Source organism: Physeter macrocephalus, unplaced genomic scaffold, assembly GCF_002837175.3.
Source record: "Physeter macrocephalus isolate SW-GA unplaced genomic scaffold, ASM283717v5 random_3, whole genome shotgun sequence".
NCBI classification, from domain to species: Eukaryota; Metazoa; Chordata; class Mammalia; order Artiodactyla; family Physeteridae; genus Physeter; species Physeter macrocephalus.
In genome coordinates this window covers 285,447-310,073 of record NW_021145288.1, presented here as the reverse complement: position 1 = coordinate 310,073, position 24,627 = coordinate 285,447, and the positions used below count along the sequence as shown (strand labels likewise).

The window sequence follows — 24,627 nt, the reverse complement described above, 5'->3', positions numbered from 1 at the left end:
CAGGGAATTCCCAAACATTTTTCAAGCAAACAAATTCTACTCGGATTCCCCCACTCCCACCCTCTCCCCACACGCTTCAATAGAATACACCATGCATGTGGTTCATTTCTGGGTCCCACAGGGTCTGCGCGTGGTTCATCGTCAGCGGGGGCGGGGGGGTCCCACAGGAAGCCAGTGACAGAACTGGACCCAGACTTGGTGATGGTAATTGTTTGTTAAGAGAATGCAGAGGGGATCCAGGAGTGGATGCGTAAGTGAAGGAGTCCTGGGGATGCTCCCTGCAACTCAGTGCCCTGCTCATGACAGAGACGATGCCCTGAGACCCCAGTCTCACCCGGCTCCCTGGAGAAGCGCGTGGTGGGTTCAGGCGGCCCCGGGCACTCTGACCAAGATCCAGGTGCCGACTGCTGCACAGTCATTCTTGGGCAAGAGGTGGCATCTGAGGGCCCCGTGGGAGGCAGCCCAGGCTCAGGCGGGGGCGGAACTCAGGCGCTGCCTTCCCTCTGCTCCCTGTGGCCTCCCGCCTACCGGCCTCCCGGCTCTGGCAGGGAAGGAGTTAACCTCCCGGCTTCTCAGCGTGAATGTGGAGCTATTAATACCCACAGCCAAGCCGGTCTGCCGGAGCAGAGCAGCCGCTGGAGTGGGAAGAGCCGGGGGCAGAGCGAGCTCCAGTCGGAGCCAGCGCTGGAGCCAGGACTCCAGGCTCCAGAACTTTTCTTGGGGATAGCGAGGGCACTGTGCCAGCCTCACCTGGTCCTTGCCCACCTCCCAGCTTCAGGTCCCGACTGTCCTTCCCGGAGGCCACCCGTGCCGTGCCACCCACCCCAGCCGGGGAGAGCAAACTTTCTTAGGGAAACCACTGCCACTGCTGTGCTGGCTGGACGGGGAGGAGCAGACGGCCGGACAGACAGATGAACAGATGGACAGGACATCCGCGAACCTGTCCTCCTGGTCCTGCCTCTGACAGGCTGCAGCAGAGTGGGCAGCTGAGGGGCCTCGGGCGCCACCAGGGGCAGCAAGGGGCCCTACTGGACCTTTGTCCACCAGCCAGCTGCCTCTGAGTCCAGGCGGCTGGAAGCTGCTTCCTGGGGCCCAACCCCGTGGCTGGAAGGTCTGTGGGTCAGGACAGCAGATCCCACCAGACAGAGCCCCAGGCTCTCCCACCCACCGAGGCGACGGGTAACCTGAGTGAAAAGGCACAGGTGGCAGGGGGGCAGGTGCAGGCGCGGGGTCCTGAAGCTAACAGGCTACTGACCCTGGAGCATGCTGGCTCAGGGACCCCCGCCCAGGCAAGGGACAATGCTGCCGAGGCCGCCACCAGCCACCCCTGCCCCGTCCTGGAGCTGCCTCCGGCCTGGCCCCTGGGCTGTGGAACAGAGGATGTGCCAGCCTTCTGCTTCGTCTGTTTCCACAGGGAGGAGGAGGAGGAGCTGCTGGAAGAAGTCCCACTGCAGAGGTCAGTGCCCGAGGTGGGCAGCGGGTGGGCAGGCTGAGGGCACAGGGCTCGGATGGGGCCCCTGGGGGCCTGGAAGTCCTGCTTCCGAGTTCCTCGTCTGTCCACTGCTTACCAGCCACCGCCACCTCCCTGTGTCAGACTCTCAGATCCCTCACCTGGGTATCCCCACAGCCTCCTCCCTGTCTCTCCCATCCCGCCCCCACAGTGACCCTCCTGTCCTTTCCCACTGTGGTCATGTCCTCCCTGCTCAGAGCCGTCCATGGCTCCCAGCTCCCACACGATGAAGTCAATACTCAGCTGGGCCTTCAAGACCTGCAAGATCAGGCCAGCCCCACCCACCTCATCTTGCTCTGCTCTCCTGTATTCACCCCCAGTGAAACCCCGCCCAGACTTCCTTTCCCCTGGCTCCCCTCCTTCCAGGCCCAGCTGCAATACCTCCTCCTCCAGGAAGCCCTCCAAGAAGCCCCTGCCCCATCCCAAGCTGAAAGCCACCTTTCTTCCCTACACGGCACTGACACCTAATAGTGTTAGGTTTTTGTTGAATTAATAAGTGGAAATGTCTGCGTGTGCATATACATGCGTGTATGTGAGTTTGTGTATAAAAGAAAGGGAGGGGAGGGGGATGAAGGTTTGTGTGTGTATGTGATTGGGTATCTGGGTGTGAGTATGTGGGATTGTGAGTATGTGTACACGTCTGTGGCAGTGGGTGTGAGTTCTACGTACTTATGTGGGGGAGGGGGTGTGCACTGGGACTGGGTCGGGGGGTTCATGCCCTAGAGATCATTGTCTCTTTTGCCAGCTCTCCCTACCCCCACCTTCAGGAAAATCCAGGCTTCAGCCAAGTGCATTTCACAAGCTGTGACCGCAAGCTCCGGGAATAGATGGAACATCTGTAGGGGAGACAGGGGTCACCTCTCTCCAGCCCAGCCTGCCCACGCCTCCATCACTGCCTGAGTCAGCACTGCCCTGGATGGCGAGAAGGGCAGGCTCAGGGCCAGCCGAGGTGTGCCCTCCGGGGCCCTAGTAGGAGGGCGGGGGTATGGGCTCCTGCAGCCTGGGACAGGTTCCTCCCTGAATCTCACTGTTGGACCTGGGTCGGTCATTTCCCTTCCGCGGGTCTCCGTCTCCTCATCTGCGAAACGGTGGGCTGCTCCTTGCATATGGTTGTCAGTTCATCATTCAGCAGTGACTGAGAACTCATAGTACGCCAGGGCCCCAGCCTTCATGGGGTCCAGCCTGCTAGGAGACACCCGAAAGCAAACCGATCAGTTTGGCAGAGCAATGGGCGCCTTGATGGGCGTGAGTGCACCGTGTGCAGGGAGTGAGGGGGAGGGACTGACCACCTCTGCCCGCAGGAACCCTAGGAGCCCCTGCGGGTCTGTCTTAAAGGACAGGTCCTCTGCCAGGTGGTGAGTGACGTTAAGGAAAGGACATCCCAGGCAGGGGGTACAGCAAGAGCAAAGACTTGGTGATATGAAAAAGACATTGTGTGGGCATGGTGGAGATGGGGCTGACAGGGTCTGCGGGGGCCAGATCACCAAGGGCCTTGACGGCTGAGCCAAGGACTTGATCTATAGGTGATGGAACGAGCAGTGGGGAGGGCTTGAAGCAAAACGGGGCCAAGTTAGGCGACTCAATGAGGTCACAGGTGTGGAAGTGTTTCTCGAAATCCAAAGCAATGAATTCCTGAGAGCATCACTATTTTCATAGTAAGAGCTCAAAATGCTTGTTGAATGATTGGACGAATGGACGAATGAATGAATGAATGAATGAATGAATATGATGTGGGGAGATGGGACATCAGAATCACTGAGCTGGTGGGCGCTGGCCCTTTAAGATCCGGAGAGGGGACACCGCCAGGCTGGGCAGAGACAGTGACCACAGGTGCCAGTTGGTAAAGCTAAAAATACTGAGTGATGGTGGACACCCAGGCTGCAGGAGCCAGGCAGTGCTAGCAGGGAGGGAGGGGGGAAGGCTCTGGAGTGTTTCTTTCCTACTGGAGGAGGGGCAGTGAGTAGTGAGGTCTGGTAGGGTCACCTTGGGGGTATAGAGAAGCCTGTTCCCCTCCCCCACTACTCTCAGACTTTCTCCAGCCCCTGGAAGGTGCCAGGTTTCACTCCCAATAGCTGCCATGTTTAGTAGCCCCAGGGCATGCTAATTCTGAGGCATCCTTCTTCTCTGTGACTCTGGGGAAGTCATTTCTTCTCTTTGGGCCTCTGTAAAACTAAAGCATTGCTGGGGCGCTTTCAGGGACAGAGAAGCAAGGAGGGATGCAGGCAACCAGTTCACTCATGTGTAGATTCAGCAAATGTTCCCCGAGGCCTCCTGGGGACTAGATGCTGAGGCCACAGAGATGAACACAAACCAGGCACTTCCCTGGAGGAGCCCAGCAAGGATACACTGGAACAATTACATGCAGCGCAATGTGCTGTCATTGAGGTGTGAACGCAGTGCCCTCGGTGGGCTGATGCAAGAAACGGCCACACTGAGAACTCATCTGCATTTGGTGAAAATTTGTCAACAAAAGCATCACCCATCAGCCAACCTCCACTTGATGCTTGACGTGTGATCAAGGTGAGGCTGGCAGCCTTAATGAACAAGCCCTGGAACCGCATGCGCTTCACATGGCAGAGCCTCCTGTGCTGCTCATGCAAAGTCCAGAGGGGGCTGGGGTGTGGGGGACACTCTGCTCTACTCAATCTTTCGGGGACCCAGGCTCCTCCCACCTTGTGATACTGTCATCACCTAGGGCCTCAGAATCCATCGCCGGATCCTCTGCTTCCACTGGCAAATGAAGAAGAAAGAGGGTGGAGATGACATGGAAGGGTTTTCCGAGCCAAAGCTGCAAGTGGCCTACTTCACTTCTGCCCACACCACATGGCCAAAGCAGCTAATTGCAAGAGAAACTGGGAAACGTAGTCCTGTTGTGAAAATGAGCTATTTGGTATACATGAAAGCACCTGGCACATAAGAGGTACCCAGCATGTTTGTACGGAATGCATTCATTCATTCTGCAGATTTCACTGGGCACCCTCAGTGGACTAGCACTAGAAACTGGACAGTGAAAACACCAGTCCGGCTCTCATTGGGCTTTTATCAAAGGGGGAGTCAAACAAAATACAAGTAAACAAACAAACACGATCTTCCGTGTTCAAAACCCACTGTTAAGGAAATGACCAGAGGGATGGTTGGGGGAGACACCCACTTGACATAAGGGCGAGGGGAGGTAGGGACAATTCATCTAAGACCTCAGGAATGAGAAGGAGCTGAGCAGAGTTGGAGGAGGAGCTTTTCAGCCATGGAGAGCAGAGAGTGCAAAGGCCCAGAGGCAGGTTAGAGTTTGGAGACCGTGAGAAAATGTCAGGTCATTGTGGCTAGAGGAGGGTGAGCGACGGGGAGAGTGACACGGGCGACGGGGAGAGTGACAAGGGCGACGGGGGAGAGTGACAAGGGTGACGGGGAGAGTGACAAGAGCGACGGGGAGAGTGACACAGGCAATGGGGACAGACAGGAACGGCTAGATCACGTAGGCCTTGTGGGCCATGGTGAGGAGGATGGATTTTACTCTGGATAAGATTGGGAAAGATTGGGAGGCTTTTAAGTGGGGGAAGCCATATAATTTGATTGACATCTTAAGTGATCACTTGGGCTGCTCTGGAGAGAATCCATGGCAGCCAGGCCAGAGTAGACACCGGAAACCGGGGTGGAGGTCATGGTGATGATGGAGGGGGCCATGGCTTTGGCCTGGACCATGGTGGCCCTTGGAGACGGGGGAAATAGGTGCCTTCTAGATATATTTGGGAGACAGAATTTGCTGATGGGTTAAAGGAAGAAGGGAAGCAAGGATAAATCTGAGGTTTCTGGGTTGGATAAGTGTGGGGATGATGGGAAGGTTCAAGGGAGGGAAGAGACGCGGTGGGAAACTCAAGAATTCGGCCATGGATGTTTTCAACCTAGAAGCACATGAGATGCCCAAGGGAAGATGTCAAGTGAGGACTTGATACTAAGATACTAAGCTTGATACTAAGACACTCTCTTGATACTAAGAGCTCAAAACTATAGTTTTTGGGCGGGCGAGAGGATATCAGAGACTTCAGTGTTCTGGAGAGAATCCATGGCAGCCAGGCCAGAGTAGACACCGGAAACCGGGGTGGAGGTCATGGTGATGATGGAGGGGGCCATGGCTTTGGCCTGGACCATGGTGGCCCTTGGAGACGGGGGAAATAGGTGCCTTCTAGATATATTTGGGAGACAGAATTTGCTGATGGGTTAAAGGAAGAAGGGAAGCAAGGATAAATCTGAGGTTTCTGGGTTGGATAAGTGTGGGGATGATGGGAAGGTTCAAGGGAGGGAAGAGACGCGGTGGGAAACTCAAGAATTCGGCCATGGATGTTTTCAACCTAGAAGCACATGGGATGCCCAAGGGAAGATGTCAAGTGAGGACTTGATACTAAGATAGTAAGCTTGATACTAAGACACTTGATACTAAGAGCTCAAAACTATAGTTTTTGGGCGGGCGAGAGGATATCAGAGACTTCAGTGTGAAGATGACATTGAAAGCCATGAGGTTGGGACTTCCCTGGTGGCACAGTGGTTAAGAATCTGCCTGCCAATGCAGGGGACACGGGTTCGAGCCCTGGTCCGGGAAGATCCCACATGCCGCGGAGCAACTAAGCCCTTGCGCCACAACTACTGAGCCTGCGCTCTAGAGCCCGTGAGCCACAACTACTGAAGCCCATGCACCTAGAGCCCGTGCTCCGCAACAAGAGAAGCCACTGCAATGAGAAGCCTGTGCACCACAATGAAGAGTAGCCCCTGCTCCCTGCAACTAGAGAAAGCCCACGCACAGCAACGAAGACCCAACGCAGCCAAAATTTAATTAATTAATTTTTTAAAAAAAGAAAACCATAAGGTCACAAGGAGAGAGAGGAGAGCAGAGTCCCCAGGATGGAGCCCTGAGGAACTCCACAATTTTGGGGTCACGTGGAGGAGATGCTAACCAGGGCGGAAGAGAAGTAAAGTAGGAGGGAAACCAGGAGCATGGGTAGTCATGGAAACCAAGAGACGAGTGTCTCAAGGAGGAGAGAGAGGTGGACAACTGGCTTCAGAGATGCCAAATGGCCAAGGAAAAGGAGAATAGATTCAGCAGCACAGAAGTTGAAAGTGACCCGACTAAGAACATTTCATGGAGGGGTGGAGACAGGAGTAGGTGTGAGCAGAAACTTCTGGTTAAAGACGGTGGATCGAATACACACATCTAATTTCTCTGTGTCCTGAAATCCCATGAAAAAGATGTGAGTGGGTTTTTTTTTTTCTTTTCCTTTATGGTTTATTACAAGATATTGAATATATTGATAGTTCCCTGTGCTATACAGCAGGACCTTGTTGTTGCTGTTTTTTTGGTTTTGTTTTTTAGTGGTGTTTTTTGGCCACACCGTTCCCTGACCAGGGATCTAACCCACGCCCCCTGCAGTGGAAGCATGGAATCTTAACCACTGGACCCACAGGGAAGTCCCAGGACTTTGTTGTTTGTCTCTTTTATATATAGTAGTTTGTATCAGTTAATCCCAAACTCCTAATTTATCCCTCCCCCACTTTCCCCTTTGGTAACCATAAGTTTGTTTTCTGTGTCTGTGTCTGTTTCTGTTTTGCAAATAAGTTCATTTGTATCGTATTTTAGATTCCACATATGAGTGATATCATCTGATATTTGTCTTTGTCTGGCTTACTTCACTTAGTGTGATAATCTCTAGGTCCATCCATGTTGTGGCAAATGGCATTATTTCATCCTTTACTTCACTTAGTGTGATAATCTCTAGGTCCATCCATGTTGCGGCAAATGGCATTATTTCATCCTTTTTATGGCTGAGTAATATTCCATTGTGTATGAGTGTGTGTATATATATATATAAATATAAAATTGTATATATACATTGTATTATATATATATCACATCTTTTTTATTTTTTTTTATTGAGGTATAGTTGATTTACAATGCTGTGCCAGTCCCTGCTGTACAGCAAGGTGACTCAGTTTTACACATACATACATTCTTTTTTTAATATTCTTTTCCATTATGGTTTATCCCAGGAGATTGGATATTGTTCCCTGTGCTAGACAGTAGGACCTTTTTGTTTAACCATTCTAAACGTAGTAGTTTTGTAGATAGGTTCATTTGTGCCATATTTTAGATTCCACATATGAATGATATCATATGGTATTTGTCTTTCTCTTTCTGACTTACTTCACTTAGTATGATAATCTGTAGTTGCATCCATGTTGCTGCAAATAGCATTATTTTTTTCTTTTTTATGGCTGAGTAGTATTTCACTGTATATATGTACCACATCTTTATCCATTCATCTGTTGATGGACATTTAGGTTGTTTCCATGTTTTGGCTATTGTGAATAGTGCTGCTATGAACATAGGGGTGCATATATACCACATCTTCTTTATTCATTCATCTGTCAGTGGACATTTAGGTAGCTTCCATGTCTTGGCTATCGTAAATAGTGCTACAGTAAACATTAGGGTGCATGTATCTTTTCGAATTAGAGTTTTCTCTGGATATATGCCCAGGAGTGAGATTCTAGTGTCATATGGTAACTCTTTTAGTTTTTTAAGGAACCGCCATACTGTTCTCCATAGTGGCTGCACCAATTTACATTCCCATCAACAGTGTAGGAGGGTTCCCTTTTCTCCACCTGTGAGTGGGTTTTTAAGGTGTATTTATTGCTCTTTTGTTGCTGCCATAACAAACTACCACAAACTTAGTTGTTTAAAACCAAATTTATCATCTTACTGACAATAGGTCAAAAATCCAACACAGGTCTCCCTGGACTAAAATCAAGATGTTGACAGGGCTGCTCTTGGAAGCTCTTTCTGGAAGAATTTTCTGGAAGAACTTTCTGGAAGCTCTAGGGGAGAATCCATTCCCTTGTCTTTTCCAAGGTGCCGTTTTCCAGTTGGCCCCCTCCCTCCGGCAAGGTAGCGTCTCTCTGGCCCTGCTTCTCTCATCACGTCTTTCTTGGACCACAGCTGGGAAAGATTCTCTGCTTTTAATGCTGCATGCGATTAGCTTAGGCTCACCTGAACAATCCAAGATCATCTCCCCATCTCAAGGTCCTTAACCTTAATCACACCTGCAAAGTCCCTTTCTGCTACGTAAGGTAACATACTCCCAGGTTCTGGAGATTAGGACACAGACATTTTGTGGGATTAGGTGGTCCATTATTCTGCCTGCCACAGCATGAATCAGCAAGAACTAATACATTGAAAAAGGAGACAATAGCAACACAGTTTTGGAATCTGGAAAGCAGAAGAACATAGTAAATGATGTAGCAGTCTGATGACATTGCACCTCAAGTGAACCCTAAATTGGGGGTGAGAAAGCCAAGGGGCACCACAGTTCCCCCACAAAACCCCGAAAGGCCCTGGTGTTAATGGACTAAGTACCCCCTGAAAGCGAGCATAAAGCCGGGGCCAAAAACAAGAGGATTGGTCTAAGAAGGGCTTTAATTCTCAGATTTCTTTCTCTGCTCAGCACCGCTGGGCAGCTGCCTCTCCCCCACCCTGACAAAGACGGAAGGCTTATTCTGCAGAGAGGATAAAACACAGAGTCTCTGAACCAGAGGACAGGGTACCGTGTGGATGAGGGGAGAGTTCTATACACTACTGGCGGGATTATTTGAATATTGCATCCTGAATGTGGGGAGCTCTGCCCCCGCCCCCATCACCTGGGGCCTCCTTCCCCATCTCAGCTCCCAGAATGGTGAAGTCCAGCCTAAACTCTCCAGGCAGGACACTGCAGATTTATTCCCTTCAATCTCTGAATATATTAACTATGGGTATTTTTTTCTTGCTCTTCTCTTGTTTCCTGTTTTAGTTTTCTTCTCTCCGTGCATAGTTTCTGTTTCCTCCAGATTTTTTTTTCTGTTCGGATTAGTTCTGTCTACTACTGAGCCCGTGTGGGCTTAGTTGCCCCGCAGCATGTGGGATCTTAGTTCCCCGGCCAAGGATCAAACCCGTGTCCCCTGCATTGGAAGGCAGATTCTTAACCACTGGACCACCAGTGTCAGACTCTCCAAGAAAAGGATACCTGAAAAGGTTGGCATCAGGGATTTCCCAATGAAACAACCCAATGCGAATTCTCTATATTGACCCCCTGAGTCAGCCAAGCCCCCTACCCATAGCATAGAGCTACTCAGCAGCTTGCTTGCATAAGTTGTATTTTTATATTCTTTAATCAAGGCATAATTACTGTGAAATGCAATGGTCTTAAGTGGCCAGCTTAATGAGTTTTGACAAATGTATACACCTGTGTAACCCACACCTCAATCAAGATATTACCATGTGAGGTAACATTCAGGCTTTCATGATGCCCCAGTCAATATCCAACAGACACAGAGGCAACTACCATTCTATTAGCTCTTTAACTCTCTTAAATATGAGCAGATAACCAGGGACCATCAACATTTGCGAAAAACCTCTAACATGAGAGGCAGAACAAAAACAAACAGAAAAACAGAAATTAGAGGAAACAGAATATGCAGGGAAAAGAAAACTTAAAAGCAAAACTATAATTACTATATTCAGAGATTTAGGAAAATATATTGCAACTATGAAACAAAAACTAGATGCTATTTTGAAAGGGAAAAAACCTCTGAGGATGAACAAAACAAAACAAAAAAGTTCTTAAAAATTAAGAATATCATAGCAGTGGGAGTTTGGAGTTAGCAGATGCAAACTAGTATACATAGAATGGATAAAAAACAGGTCCTATTATATAACACAGGGAACTATGTTCAATATCCTGTGATAAACCATAATGGAAAAGAATATGAAAAAGAATGTGTGTGTTTGTGTGTGTGTGTATATATATATATATGCTGAATCACTTTGCTATACAGCAGAAATTAACACAACATTGTAAATCAACTATACTTCAATTAAAAAAAAAAGAATATCATAGCAGAAATGGAAAACTTATTTAATAGAGTTAGGGGTCAGCAAACTACAGCCTTCGGGCCAAATCCAGCCTGTCACCTGCTTTTTTTTTTTTTTTTTTTAATATTTATTTATTTATGTATTTATTTTTGGCTGTGCCGGGTCTTAGCTGCAGCCCGCAGGATGTTCTGTTGCAGCATGTGGGCTCTTCACTTCATCGCAGCCTGTGCGCTTCTCTCTAGTTGTGGTGCACAGGCTCCAGAGCATGCAGGCTCAGTCGTTGTGGCCCGTGGGCTTAGTTGCCAATGCAGGGGATACGGGTTCGAGCCCTGGTCTGGGAAGATCCCACATGTGGCGGAGCAAAAAACCCATGTGTCGCAACTACTGAGCCTGTGCTCTAGAGCCTGCGAGCCACAACTACTGAAGCCCATGAAACTTATTTAATAGAGTTAGGGGTCAGCAAACTACAGCCTTCGGGCCAAATCCAGCCTGTCAACTGCTTTTTTTTTTTTTTTTTTTTAATATTTATTTATTTATGTATTTATTTTTGGCTGTGCCGGGTCTTAGCTGCAGCCCGCAGGATGTTCTGTTGCAGCATGTGGGCTCTTCACTTCATCGCAGCCTGTGCGCTTCTCTCTAGTTGTGGTGCACAGGCTCCAGAGCATGCAGGCTCAGTCGTTGTGGCCCGTGGGCTTAGTTGCCAATCAGCATGTGGGATCTTCGTTCCCCGACCAGGGATCGAGCCTGCATCCTCTGCGTTGGAAGGCGGATTCTTAACTGCTGGACCACCAGGGAAGTCCCTACTTTATTTCTTTATATAATTTTTATGTTTACAAATTAAACTTTGCTAACAGTCACTCGTATTTAATGAAAGTTAGCAATTTAATTTCCAGAGCATGCAGGCTCAGTAGTTGTGGCCCGTGGGCTTAGTTGCCCCTCAGCATGTGGGATCTTAGTTCCCCGACCAAGGATCGAACCCGTGTCCCCTGCATTGGAAGGCAGATTCTTAACCACTGGACCACCAGCAAAGTCTCCTGTCACCTGTTTTTTAAATAAAGTTTTATTTGAACACAGCTACACCATTTGTTTATGTACTGCCTATGGCTGCTTTCACATTGGTGGAGTCGAGTAGTTGTTACACAGACCCTAAGGCCCATAAAGCCTCAAACATTTACCATTGAGCCCTTTATAGGAAAAGTTTCCTGACCCCCGGAGTTAAAAGATAAAGTTGAGGAAATTTCCCAAAAAGTAAAGCAGAAAGGTAATGATACGTATCTGTTTGGATCCTCCAGTAAACAGATGGTGAGCTGAGTTAGCAGTGTAAGAAGTCCTGGCGGGCTAATGCCCGTGAAAAATGAAGGAGGAGGAATCAGGATTGGGCAGGAAGAGTCTTCAGACTGTGACGTAGATCTGACACCTGTGAAATGAAGGAGGCAAGGAAATAAATCTGGGAAGAGAGAGCCTGACTTTGGTGTAGATCAAAGTCTTGACCAATAATACAGCGGGGGCTGCAGAGCAAAGACTGTCCATTGGAGGAGCCCCACATTGGGCAGAAAGGGCCAGGTCCTGGTGTCCCCGCTGCGCTCAGTCATTGGCTGGGCTGCCCAAGAAGACCTTGGTCTTGACTCAAAGGCTGTGGTAGGTCTCAAAGGCACTGTAGTTGGAGGCTGTCAACCAACTGCACTCTTCACAGCTGAGTAACAAGTTCTTTCTTGAAGGGAGAACCCAGTAGGGCACCTGCATGTCTGCCACTCATGGAAAATAGGAAAGAAAGAGTAAGAAGAGGACCAGTGCAAGAATCTGACACCTTAACAAAGGAGTTCCAGAAAGAGAAGAGAGAAAACAGAGAAGAGGAAATAAGTCGATGAAATATTTCAAATATTTCTCAGAATGGAAGGATCTGAGTTTCCAGATCAAAAGGGCTCACTGAGGAATTCCCTGGTGGTGCAGTGGTTAAGAATCCGCCTGCCAATGCAGGGGATACGGGTTCGAGCCCTGGTCTGGGAAGATCCCACATGTGGCGGAGCAAAAAACCCATGTGTCGCAACTACTGAGCCTGTGCTCTAGAGCCTGCGAGCCACAACTACTGAAGCCCATGCGCCTAGAGCCCGTGCTCCACAACAAGAGATGCCACCGCAATGAGAAGCCCGCGCACCACAACGAAGAGTAGCCCCGCTCGCTGAAACTAGAGAAAGCCTGCGCACAGCAACAAAGACCCAACGCAGCCAAAAATAAATAAATAAACAAATTTATAAAAAAAGAAGAGGGCCCACTGAGTGTCCAAAAAAAGGATAAAGTTCGACCCACACCACAGCCAGTCACTATTAAATTTCAGAACGCAGAGACAAGAAGAACATTCTACCATATTCTACTAAGGATCAAGAATCATAATGGCATCAGATTTCTCAACAGCAATCCTGGAAACCAGAAGACAAGGAAGCTATTTTCAAAAGTATAAAAGAATTATCTTCAGTCTAGAATTTGATACTTAGCCAAACCATTAATAAAGTACACAAAGATCTTTTTAGATTTACGAAGGCTCAAAAATTTACCTCCCACGCACCCTTTCTTAAGAAAGCTACTGGAAGATGTGTTCCTAAAACAAGGAAGTAAACCAAGAAAGAGTAAACCTGGGATGCAGGAAACAAGGGAGCCAACACAAGAGAGAGTTGAAGGGCATCTCCCAGATGTTGGTGAAGGGAGATCCCAGGGCAGCTTCTCTGAGGAGCAGGCCTGGAGGGCAGGCAGTTCACATTGGAAAAGTCAGAAAGTTCTAGAAAAGGTTTCTTCAAAGAGATGAAACTGATAGGATGCCCAATATACTTAAACTTTTGAAAGATTTACACAACAAAGAGAGAGTGTGGGTTGAATTAGACATAAACACATAGAAAAACAGGCCCTACCCCTCCAAAAAAAGAGTTATTAAATCCAAGAAAAACAACTTTTGTGCAGAAAAGGGAAATTAAAAATTTTAAACTTCTGCTCTAACACACTGTTAAGAGAATGAGAAGAAAAGCCATAGAACGGGAGAAAAACATTTGCAAAAGACATCTGATCTGATATAGAAATGTTTAACTGATAAAAGACTGTTATCCAAAGTATACAAAGAACTGGTGAAACTCAACAATAAGAAATTGAACAACCCAATTAAAGAATGGGCAAGAGATCTGAACAGCCACTTCACCAAAGATGATATGCAGATGGCAAGTAAGCATATAAAAGATGCTCAACATCATATGTCATCAGGAAATAGAAAATTAAAACAACAGTGAGATACCAGTACACACTTATTAGAATGACCCACATCTAAAACACTGACAACACCAAATGCTGGTGAGGATCTGGAGCAACAGGAACTCTCATTCATCGCTGTGGGAATGCAAAATGGTACAGCCACTTTGGAAGATGGTCTGGCAGTTTCTTACAAAGCTAAACATACTCTTAACATATGATCCAACAATAGCATTCCTTGGTATTCACCCAAATGAGTTAAAAACTTATGTCTGCGCAAAACCCTGCACATGAATGTTTATAGCAGCTTTTTTCATAATTGCCGAAAACTTGGAAGCATCTAAAATGTCCTTCAATAGGCGAATGGGTAAACAAACTGTGATATACCCATACAATGGAATATTATTCTGCGATAAAATGAGCTATCAAGTCACAAAAAGACATAGAGCAATCTTAAATGCATATGGCAAGGTGAAAGAAGCCAGTCTGAAAAGGCTATGTGCTGTATGCCTCCAACTACAGGACATTCTGAAAAAGCCAATACTAGAGACAGTAAAAAGATGAGTGGTTGCCAGGGGCTGGTGGGGAGGGAAGGAGGGATGAGTAGGGGGAGCCCAGGGGATTTTTAGGGCAGTGAAACTATTCTGTATGATCCTGTAATGGTGGGTCCATGACCCTAGGCATCCGTCAAAACCCATAGACTGTGCAACACAGAGCGAGCCCTCATGTAAACTATGGACTTTAGTTAATATTAGTGTATCAGTATTGGTTCATCAATTGTAACAAGCTTACCACACTAATGCAAGATGCTGATAATAGGAAAAAATGGGGAGGGGGTATACATGGGAACTCTCTGTACTTTCTGCTCTGCTGTTCTATAAACCTAAAACTAAAAAAGAAAGTCTATCATAAAAAAGGAAGAAAAGGGGAAGAAATCGTAGTATTCCACAGAAAGCTGTAAATAATGTTTCCACAATATGTAAACACCACCAATCTTTTGCTGCTGTTTTTTCTTTTGGCCACGCGGCATGCGGAATCTTAGTTCCCCGACCAGGGATTGAACCCTTGCCCCCTGCAGTGGAAGCGTGGAGCCCTAACCACTGGACTGCCAGGGAAGTCCCCAACACTACCAATCTTATCAATATTATGATGCAACTGTACCGCGAGGGTGGAAGACAGGAAGTGGAGGCAATGGACATCAGGGAGCTACATCCTTATCTTCCAACATGGGAAGTTGAGAGGAAAAGTCTAAAATTGGAAAAGCGTAACCTAAAACATGCTATGTAGGAAACACAGGGGTGAAAATTACTAATAATCAACTAAGAGAGTGGAAACGGTTGTCCTTAAGAAGTGGGAAATGGGAGCAGGAAATGCCCGTGTTTCTTGATAGAAATAGATGGAGGGCTTCCCTGGTGGCGCAGTGGTTAAGAATCTGCCTGCCAGTCTTTGGCTTGGAGCGGACGGCGGACATCATGGATCAGGTAATGCAGTTCGTTGAGCCAAGTCGGCAGTTTGTGAAGGACTCGATTCGGCTGGTTAAAAGATGCACCAAACCTGATAGAAAAGAATTCCAGAAGATTGCCATGGCAACAGCAATAGGATTTGCTATAATGGGATTCATTGGCTTTTTTGTGAAATTGATCCATATTCCTATTAATAGCATCATTGTTGGTGGCTGAGTACCTTTTTAGAAAAGTGTTTTTCATCTTGGGGATTGGTGAACAAATGAGGATTAGAGACGCTCATGGAGTGAAATTTTCCCTATATGTTTTGTGTATTTCTTTCATTTTTTTTTCTTCCAAGATGTTTTCTATTTGTAAATTTAAATAATTTCAAAAAAAAAAAAAAGAGGGCTTCCCTGGTGGCGCAGTGGTTGAGAGTCCGCCTGCCAATGCAGGCGCCCCGGGTTCGTGCCCTGGTCCGGGAAGATCCCACATGCCGCGGAGCGGCTGGGCCCGTGAGCCATGGCCACTGAGCCTGCGGAGCCTGTTCTCCGCAGCGGGAGGGGCCACAATAGTGAAATGCCCGCATACCGCAAAAAAAAAAAAAAAAAAAGAATCTGCCTGCCAATGCAGGGGACACGGGTTCGATCCCTGGGCCGGGAAGATCCCACATGCCACGGAGCAACTAAGCCCACGCGCCAAAACTACTGAGCCCGCGTGCCTAGAGCCCGTGCTCCGCAACAAGAGAAGCCACCGCAATGAGAAGCCCGGGCGTTGCAATGCAGAGTAGTCCCTGCTCGCTGCAACTAGAGAAAGCCTGCACACAGCAACGAAGACCCAACACAGCCAAACATAAATAAATAAAATAAATAAATTTATGAACAACAACCAAAAAAGAAATGGATGGAGATGTGTGGTGGAGGAGACACCAGAGCCCGCGAGCTGGGGGGACAATCCTGGAGAAAGGAGGAGGGGGAAGGGAGGGAGGATGTCCTGAAGAATCCAGGGCCCAAGGGAGGGGTTGGCCTCAGAAGGAGAAAGGCCACCCCCCACTGAAGCCTTTGGAAGAAGTGAGGAGTGAGGAGCTAGGTGGGTTTGTGCTTTGATGGTGGGAGCCAATAAAACTGCATCTGGTCCATCTGTTTTCTCAATGAAGTGGCAGCCACGGTTTGAGGAGAGAGGAGAAGGTGGGAAGACCTTGCCATTCAGAGTGGGGTGCATAGACCAGCAGCAACAGCACCCCCGGGGGCTGGTCAGATGTGCAGAATCTCAGGCCTCACCAGGATCCCTAGGAGACGCACAAGCAAATTAAAGTTTGAGAATCACCGCTCGGAGAGAGTGGGGAAAAGCAACTAACAGGCATATTTGGGTTGTAGGGCGGCAGTGAGTGCCCCGTTGAGACCATGAAGGGAAATTCCCAGCCAGGTGCGGGACCCTCAGACCAGTGCTAGCTTGTGCAGTGCAGGCAGAGAGCAGGTGATAGCTGGCATTTTGCCAGGCAGGTACTCCAACGGGAAAGTTGGGCCCAGCAGTGGGGAGTGGTTTCCAGGGAGCGGCCATGGTGATGGTGTGCAGAGCCCAAACAGGGCACAGTGGACAGTCGTGGCAGAAGGAGACTGATGGGCAGTGAGAAAGTGATGGGGACAGTGGGCTGGTGGCCTCAATGAGATCAAATAGCTGTTGTTTCTGGGTACCAGATGAAGAGGATGGAAGGGGGAAACAGAGGGAGATGATCAAAACAGATCTCAGAGCGGGTGGGGTTGGGGTAATTACAAGGCTTGGGGGTGAGCCTCAGAGGCTGAAGGGAGCAGAGAGGGTTAAGGTGACAGAAAAGGTCAGAGAATCGAGAGGCATGCTGCAGACTGCCTGATATCTCCTCTGTCCTCCCCTCTAATGATGGTGTGGCCTGCGCATCAGGACTTGTGAAAGCTCCCCAGTAGATTATAATGTGCAGCAGAGTTTGAGAACCACGGGTGTGGTCAAGGAGACCCAGGCTCTGACAGAAAGAAAGTGACACAGAAGAGCAACCAGAAAGTTCCTTGGGGCTTGCATTGCAAGTGGAGCCTGACCAGGGAAAGGGGCAGTTGGGTAGGGGCCGCATGTCCTGGGTTGTGGATGAGGAGATGGAGATGTCGTGGTCTTCCCCTGGAGAACCAGATAGTAAGTATGTGTGTGCGCGCGCGTGCGTGCATGTGTGTGAGACAGAGACCGAGAGAGCGGACCGAGCAAGGTCAGCGCCCCGTTAGCCGGTCTTCTGTCCTGCACTGTTGCAAACTGGCCACTAGAGGGAGCGCCGCGCCCGCACATTGCGGGGACGGCCCAGCAGGTTCCAGTGGTGAGGCTTCGGCCTCTTTTTCGGACAGTTTCTGTGTTCGAAGTTCAGATTCTGCAGCCACGTACCCCTGGGTTTCACTCCAGGTCCCACTACTTCCAGGCTGTGTGATCTTGGCCAGTTACCCGACCACTCTGACCCAGTTTCGTCCGCGGTACAGTGGGCACAGCGTTAGTTCTAAGCTGAGATGGTTCGGAGGATGAATGAGGTCACGCGGGTGAAGCGCCGCGCCACACTGGGGAATGGCTAACGCGACCTGACAGTGGAGGAGGGTTTGCCCCCGCCTCTGTATGTCTCTGCTTCTCCTGCAGCCCCTCAGCCCTGCCCAGCCCAGATCCAGGGTGAGAAACGGAGTGGGAGGAAGCAGAGGCTGGGATGGGGGTGGCCTCTAGGCCAGGGACACTCCTGGGCTCCTCCCTTTCCTGCTCAGTCTTGCTGATTGTTTTGTTTTGCAGCAAACCTCACCCTGTGGCTCGTTTCTGGCCATGGTCTCGTCCTTCTTACCCCAGACCTTCCCCTGCTCCTCCAGGTGCCCAGGGAACCAGCAGCTGTCCTTGCCTGGCAACCACATCATCCCTGGAGCCCATGGGATGCCTGGTGCCCAAGGGCTCAGCGTGGGTGCTCCATCCCAGCCATCCTCCTAACTGTCCCCGCTCCTTCCTGGCTCCTGCCCAAACCAACCAAGAGCTGACCTATGAGGCCACACCCCAGGGGATGTCTGCATTTCCAGGTTTGCCAAGACCCCCCGGTGTGGAGGTTGCAGTGGGTAAAAGGCCCACAGAAGCAGCCCCTCTGTCCTATCCTTGGTCCCACAGAGGGGTAGAGCCTGCCTCACTTTTTTTTTAATGATTTGCCAATATTTTAAAAATCAGGGCATTACACCTTAGGATGCAGATTTCCAGCTTCTCCTGAAAAACTGGAAGCTCTGCAAACCTGAGTTCACATTCCCACATGACAGCAGTGGGCCACAGGGGAGGGGAGGCCACCACTCAGATGGGCCAGGGCTCTCCAGCTCACCACTGTCCCCACCCAGGCCGTGCACCCCATTCACAGTCCCTCCCTGGCTCCCTTGAGCATCTCAGTCTGCGACCCCAGGAAGGGGGAACCGTGCCTGAGAGGGTTCATGTAACGTGTCATTGTTGTAGCTGCTGGCCCAAGGCAGGCAGAAATGCAGAGGTAGAGGGGTGGGGGCCCTGGAAAGAAGAGCAGACCCTCAGGGGCAAGGAATCTTGTGGGGCAGAGAGCTGCTTAGTGTCCTCAGCTGTTCGTGGAATTTCATGGTCCAGGGGCCAAGGGCACTCTACACACCACACACACACACACACACACACACACACACACACACACACACACACACGGCCCACCCCACTGGCCAGTCGGTCAGCAGATCCTGCCACTACTCACCACCTCTGTTCCTGCTGCCTGGTCTGTTGCTATCTTCTCTCGCCTGGCTGGGTACCAGAGCCTCCTCACTTCCATTCCCCCACAGTCTGTCTTCCCCACAGCAGCCAGAGGGAGACTGTTAAAACCTACAACCTGCCTCCTGCGTCCTCTGCTCAAAACCCTCCAAGGACTCCCAACCCACTCAGAGTCAAAGGCAAAGGCTTACAGTGGCCCGGAACAAACTCTCCCCATCACCTCTCATCTCCTCCCTTGCTTCATCAGCCTCCTCGTTGTTCCTGAGCATCCCAACCACACACTCTGGCCTCAGGGCCTTTGCACTGGCTGTTTCCTCCGCCCGGCCCACTGTACCTGCCCGCCTGCCTCCACATCTGCATGGCTCCCTCCCTCCTTCACCTCCTTCAAGTTTCTGCTCAAATGTAACCGTCTCTGTGAGGACCTCCCTGTACGCCCTGTCCCCTCCCTGCTTTACTTCTTCCCTCCCGCTAATCCCTTGAAGCATAATCGTTTACTCGGGCACCCTGTTTTTTGTCTTCTCCCCTCACTATAATGGACAAGGGCAGGGGTTTTTCTCGGTTTTGTTCATTGCAAATGGTGCTTGGCACGAAGGAGGCATGCGATAATATTGGGTTGGCCAAAAATTTCATTCGGGTTTTTCATAGCATCTTAGGGAAGAACCCGAACGAACTTTTTGGCCAACCCAATATTTGGTAAGTGAATGAATGAATGAACAAATATGTGAAATGAGGGCAGTAACGGTACCAAGTAAGCAGAGTGTCTGTGAGTACTCGGTCAGTGTGCATCATTCAGGGCCCCAAACTTGGGCTGTAGTGCTCTGTGGTTGGCATCTTGCAATTTTTTTTTTTTTTTTCCATTTTTTGGCCGCGTTGAGAGGCTTGTGGGATCTTAGTTCCTCAACCAGGGATCAAACCCTCGCCCTCAGCAGTGAAAGCACAGAGTCCTAACCACTGGACTGCCAGGGACTTCCCAGCATCCTGCAATTCTTAATCATCTCACCTTTGAAGTGTAGTGAAGTCTGACTAACAACAGCGCATGCGCTGTGAGCAACCCCACCTCCCTTCCCACATCCCCTGGGTGTGTCTTGGCCGCCCACTCCTTGCCCCCAGCCAGTCAAGGCTGCTATCCTTCGTCTGGCAGCGGCCTGGGTGCAGGAGGGTTCCATGTCAGGTGTGTATCAAGGTGGCCCCAGGCACCCATGAGGGCCTGCACTGGCCCCAGGAGTATCCCCATGCCCAAGGCAGCATGACATGAAATAGCAAATACAAAACACAGTGGCAGGCGGAGAGAGAGGCTTGGGTAGGAAGGAAGAGCTTCTCTTCTGCTTTCTGAACAAGAAGCCCCACATTCTGTAGCTGGCCCTGGTGTCAAGGACACACACCTCACACGTGGTACCTGCTCCGGGTGCTGTTGTTGTTGTTACTCAAGACCCCATGATTAGAGGGAAACAGAGCCCAGCAGGAGAAAGCCTCCAGGCTCCTGGGCCAGCTGCTGGCCTCCCGGGGGACCGGCTTGGAAGAGAACATTCCCCTGCCGCCCACCACCTGCCTTGAGGCGCTCCGTGAGCGGTGGGCTGCGGACGCGCCAGGGCACACCCCTCCCTCCTGGCCGCAGTTGCCACATCTGTGAGCTGGGACGAGAGCCCTGCAGGTTTCCCTCTGGCAACGACAGCGAGTGCTTTGCCAACTTAAACCTGGGGGAATGTGAGGGTTGTGGTCACGGTTCGCAGCCCGTCACAGGGATTGTCGTGGCTGCTTTGCAGGGTCCCTGGGTCAGGGCTCATTTTCTGCCTCCATCCCCCCAAAGTTCAAAGGGTGATATAGCTTTAAGCCCTGAGGGGTGGGTGACAGGGGATCAGGCCTCCACGGTGACTTCAACCCAAGCATCGGTAGCATATGTGGCCCTGGTGAGGGCACCACGCCCTGATGGTAACTTCAGGCCAGGCCCTGGGGGTGGCTGCCGGCCCCGATGATCACTGCAGGTCTCTCTAGTGGCCTCAGTGGCCTCAGAGCCCCCCGGTGGCTGCAGACCTGGTGACGGTGGGGAGGTGCCGGACACTTTATCCCCCCTCCCTCTGTCCTGCCTAAGCCTCCATCTCTCCTCCCGAGCCACTAGGATTTGAGCCATTCTCCAGGATCCACTTAATTAGCCGAGCTCATTAACTCCCACAGGCTTCTCCTCCCCACCTAATTAACTGACTTAATTAGGGCTTGCAGGCCCGGTTCCACCCAGCCCCCTCCCGCTGCACCCTGCCCACGTCCTCCAGGCCCCTGGCTCAGCCAGGCCTCCACTGGGCTGGGAACGGATGGGGGTGGTGCTCGTCCCTCCAGCGCCCAGGCCTCCACCCTGTGTCCCTCCCTCCAGTCTGGGGGCCCAGCGCGGAGCCCCTCCCAGGCAGAAGCTCACGGACAAAGGAGTAGAAACCGAGAGAGGGAGGTGGGTAGGGAGAGGGATGGAACTGAGCTAGCGGGAGCAGGTGAGAGGAGGTGAGGTTGCTGGGGCTGGATGGGCTGGGCACCGGAGTAGTTCGGGGCCTGGTCTCCGGAGCCTGCCTGGGTTCAGGCCCCGGCCAGTGTGTCAACCTCGGCAGCTTCTCACCTCCGAGTCTCAGGTACAAAATGAGAGCGTGCCCACACCGTAAAGTTGTTGTGAAATTTAAACGAGTTCATATGTGTCAAATGCTTAAAATCTGGCACCAATCTGTGTTTGTCAAATAAGTGGGTGGTATGGACAAAGGCTCCCTGCGGAGGAGGGGCTGGAGGAGGGGAGGGGAGGGTGCTGCCCGTAGGTGTCAGGGAGACAGCCCCCCCCACAAGGCCAGCAGTAGAGTGGGCCTGGGAACTGCAACCAGAGGCTGCCAACTGGGAGGGACCCTTGGCCTGGGAGAGGTTAAAGGGACAAGTAGCAAGAAGGGCACAGGACAGGGCATCCTGTTCCTACTCCAGGGGGTGGGAGAGGCTGGCCTTGTTAGTGCAGGACCCCCATGCTCTGTGCCCTAGTTTCCCCATCTGGGGGAAGGTCTAGCCTTGTGGAAGCAGCTGGCACATCCTAGTTGCCTCATAAATGTCTAGAGCCTCATACCTGAGAAGCTAGGTGACCTGCAAAGGTGTTCAACGGGCTTCACCTCCCCTGGGACCAAAGTAAAGAAAGTGGGCTGCACCAGCAACAGGCAGGATGCAGGTTAGACAGGAGGTGGGGCTTCCAGGTTGAGGAGTACAAGATCCCAAATGTAGAAGGAGGAAAGTTGTGTCTGAGCTGCTGAGCGGGCTCCAGGGGAGAGATGGCCAATCGGCAAGGAGCAGGAAGGAGTGAGATGGGGCCTGGAACTACTTAGCTCACAATTTGACGTTTACTGGTGTCATCAGTATAGGGTCTCCCCCACCAGACTGGAAGCTCCTGAAGGCAAGGATTGTCTGTTTAGCCCACCCTTTTATCCTGGTGCCCTTATACAGTAGGTGCCAGTGAATAAATGTGAATGCGTGAATGCACGCCTGCGTGCCTTGGCCAGGAACACAGAGGTTCCTGATGCTTAGAGGGAACGGGTCCCCATGTGGCAGCCCAGGCATCCACCCTGCCTGCTCAGCTATGATCCCCCCAGCTCTTCACGTGGCCCCAAGAACAACCACCCTAAGGGGGCAGGAGCTGGACTCCAAGGATTCCAGCCTCCTGCTCCTGGACACACTGAGCTCCCTCTGAGAATCTCTTCAGACAACCTGGGATGCTGAGGAAATAGTGATTATGGGGGACAGAGGGGAGAACCTTTCATTTACTCCCGCATTCTTAAACACTTTAGAAACCCCCATTTACACATAGTGTAAAGAGCTTGGGGTTGTAAGTGACAGAGACACAATTCAAACTGACCTAAGCACAAAAGGGATTTTTGGGTTACACGACTGAAAAGTCCAGGGTCTTCAGGTATGGCTAGATCCAGGGGCTCAAATGATGGCACTGGGATTCTGACGCTCTCCATCTCTTGGCTCTGCTCTCTGCTAGGTCGGCTTCTTCCTCTGGGAGGTTCTCCCTGGTGGGAGCAATTCCAGGCTTACATCCCACCCTCTTCCGGTGCAATGGAAAGAGAGTTCTATTGTATCAGCCTGGCATGGGGCACAGACACATCTCAGAAACAATCAGTGTGGCCAGGGGACTGGTATATGCTGATTGGCGGGAGCTGGGTCACAAGCCCACCCCTAGAGCTGAACAGATGAGCCCCCCTTTCAGAAGCCCTAATGGGTAGGGAAGGGTATGTCAAGGAATGTGGGTCCCCAAAGGAAAATTGGGGTTCTGTTGCTAAAAGTGGGGGACAGATGATGCTGTGTAACAGAATTCCACTCTACTTGGAATAGATGGGCATCAGGCCAGCCCGAGGGCCCTGTTCGAAGTGCTGGTTATTTGTGGCAGACACTGTCCGTTCCCCGCCTGGATCTCCCTGGGCCCCTTCCCAACTTCTATTTGCCAGCATCCTGGCCCCTCTTCCTGAGGGCCTTCCCTGTTCCAGCCTGTTCTGCCCACATCCACAGCACGGCCTGCACCCCTGCCCAGCAGCTCTCACCAGTGACCGACAGGAGCTGGGATATCATACATGTTCAGTGTATGGCCGTGCATGTTCTACACTGTCTCTGAGAGTGCGCCAGTGTGTTCACCTCCAGTTGCCTGCAGTGGTGATTTGCCACTGCCTTCCTGTCTCTTTTCTCTGCCCCCCTACCTGGGATCACCTGCCAAAAAAAACCCACCTGATCTCAAATCCCTCTCTCAGGGTCTGTTTCTGGGAAACCCAAACTAGGACATCATTAAAGCCAGCCCTCCAGGGATGTGTACAAGACAGCACTTTCTTCCTTCCAAATGTCTATTACATTCCTGGGGCTGGCTTTGGTGACCCATCCCTGAGGAAGGAGCAGAGACCGACGGGGCTCTGAGTAGCCTCTGTTCTGAAGATGCTCCCAGGTCCCCTGCAGTACGCATGGTGGGGGAGGGGCAAAGACCTATCAGATCCTCACTCCACTATGTCCCAGAGAAACAGCCACATCCAGCCCTAAGGAACACAGGCGTTCAGATCCGCCATGAGCAGTAGGTACGGGTGGCAGGGGGCCAGGGAGCCGAATGTACTACTCGTTCCCATGTTCCTCAGAGAGCGAGAGGTGAGATCATTTCAGATAGTTCTTAGACCTGGCTTTCGAAAACAGAGTCACACAGTGAAAAAATTATTTTTTCCTCTCTTTTTTCAAGATCCCATTTAAAAACACTCCCACTGAGTAATTTTCAATTATTTTGAAAAAAAAGTTAAAACAAAAATAGAGAAAAGTGTAACCCTGTGCATATCCACAACTAGAATCAATGTTAACATTTTATCATATTTGTGTCAGATGTTTTCAATAAAAAAATAATAAAACATGACAGATTAAGGTGAATTCCCATGATCTGTCCCCGCCCCAGTCCCATTTCCTGGATTCCATCCCCAAGGGCAACCACAGTTAGTCTTCTCAAATCAGTTGGCACGCTTTCAGCTGCAAGGGACAGAATTCCCTTCAAAGCAGCTCCAAGTACAACTCAGCAGCTCTGAGGTGTCATAAAGAAGAGGGTTCTTTCCTCTCTGCACTACCATCACTCTGTACTTCCCATCATCAGTGGCATCCTGCTGGCCGTGGTCACAGAGCTGTATTTCGACCCGGGAGGTGGAGAGCCCATCAGGACTCTTGCTAGGACAGTGTGTTTCTCACTTCAGAATATATTCTCTAAAAAGGTGTTGAGGGCTTCCCTGGTGGCGCAGTGGTTGCGCGTCCGCCCGCCGATGCAGGGGAACCGG

General features: G+C 50.6%; 2 protein-coding genes across 6 annotated transcripts in view; both read left to right on the top strand.

Moving 5' to 3' along the window:
• The first annotated feature begins 1,369 nt into the window (after positions 1-1,369).
• LOC129391776 (protein transport protein Sec61 subunit gamma-like) lies at positions 1,370-15,316 on the top strand. The gene is made up of 2 exons (XM_055081994.1): positions 1,370-1,456; positions 11,696-15,316. The coding sequence occupies exon 2, from the start codon at positions 15,005-15,007 to the stop codon at positions 15,311-15,313; it is 309 nt and encodes a 102-aa protein (XP_054937969.1). The 5' UTR covers positions 1,370-1,456; positions 11,696-15,004; the 3' UTR covers positions 15,314-15,316.
• SBK1 (SH3 domain binding kinase 1) overlaps positions 1,375-24,627 on the top strand; it is a 51,204-nt gene continuing 27,951 nt past the window's right edge. For 2 of the 5 annotated variants that reach the window (XM_055081993.1, XM_028483012.2), the window contains exon 1: positions 1,404-1,456. The gene's annotated coding sequence lies outside the window, so the exon portion shown is untranslated. Of the gene's footprint in view, positions 1,457-18,054; positions 18,139-24,627 lie in introns of those variants that run through there. The other 3 variants (XM_028483013.2, XM_028483015.2, XM_028483016.2) reach the window with 3 other exon arrangements.

Excerpts from the sequence above, each read along its gene's own strand:
- LOC129391776 (XM_055081994.1), top strand. The coding sequence starts at position 15,005 with ATGCCCGTGTTTCTTGATAGAAATAGATGGAGGGCTTCCCTGGTGGCG.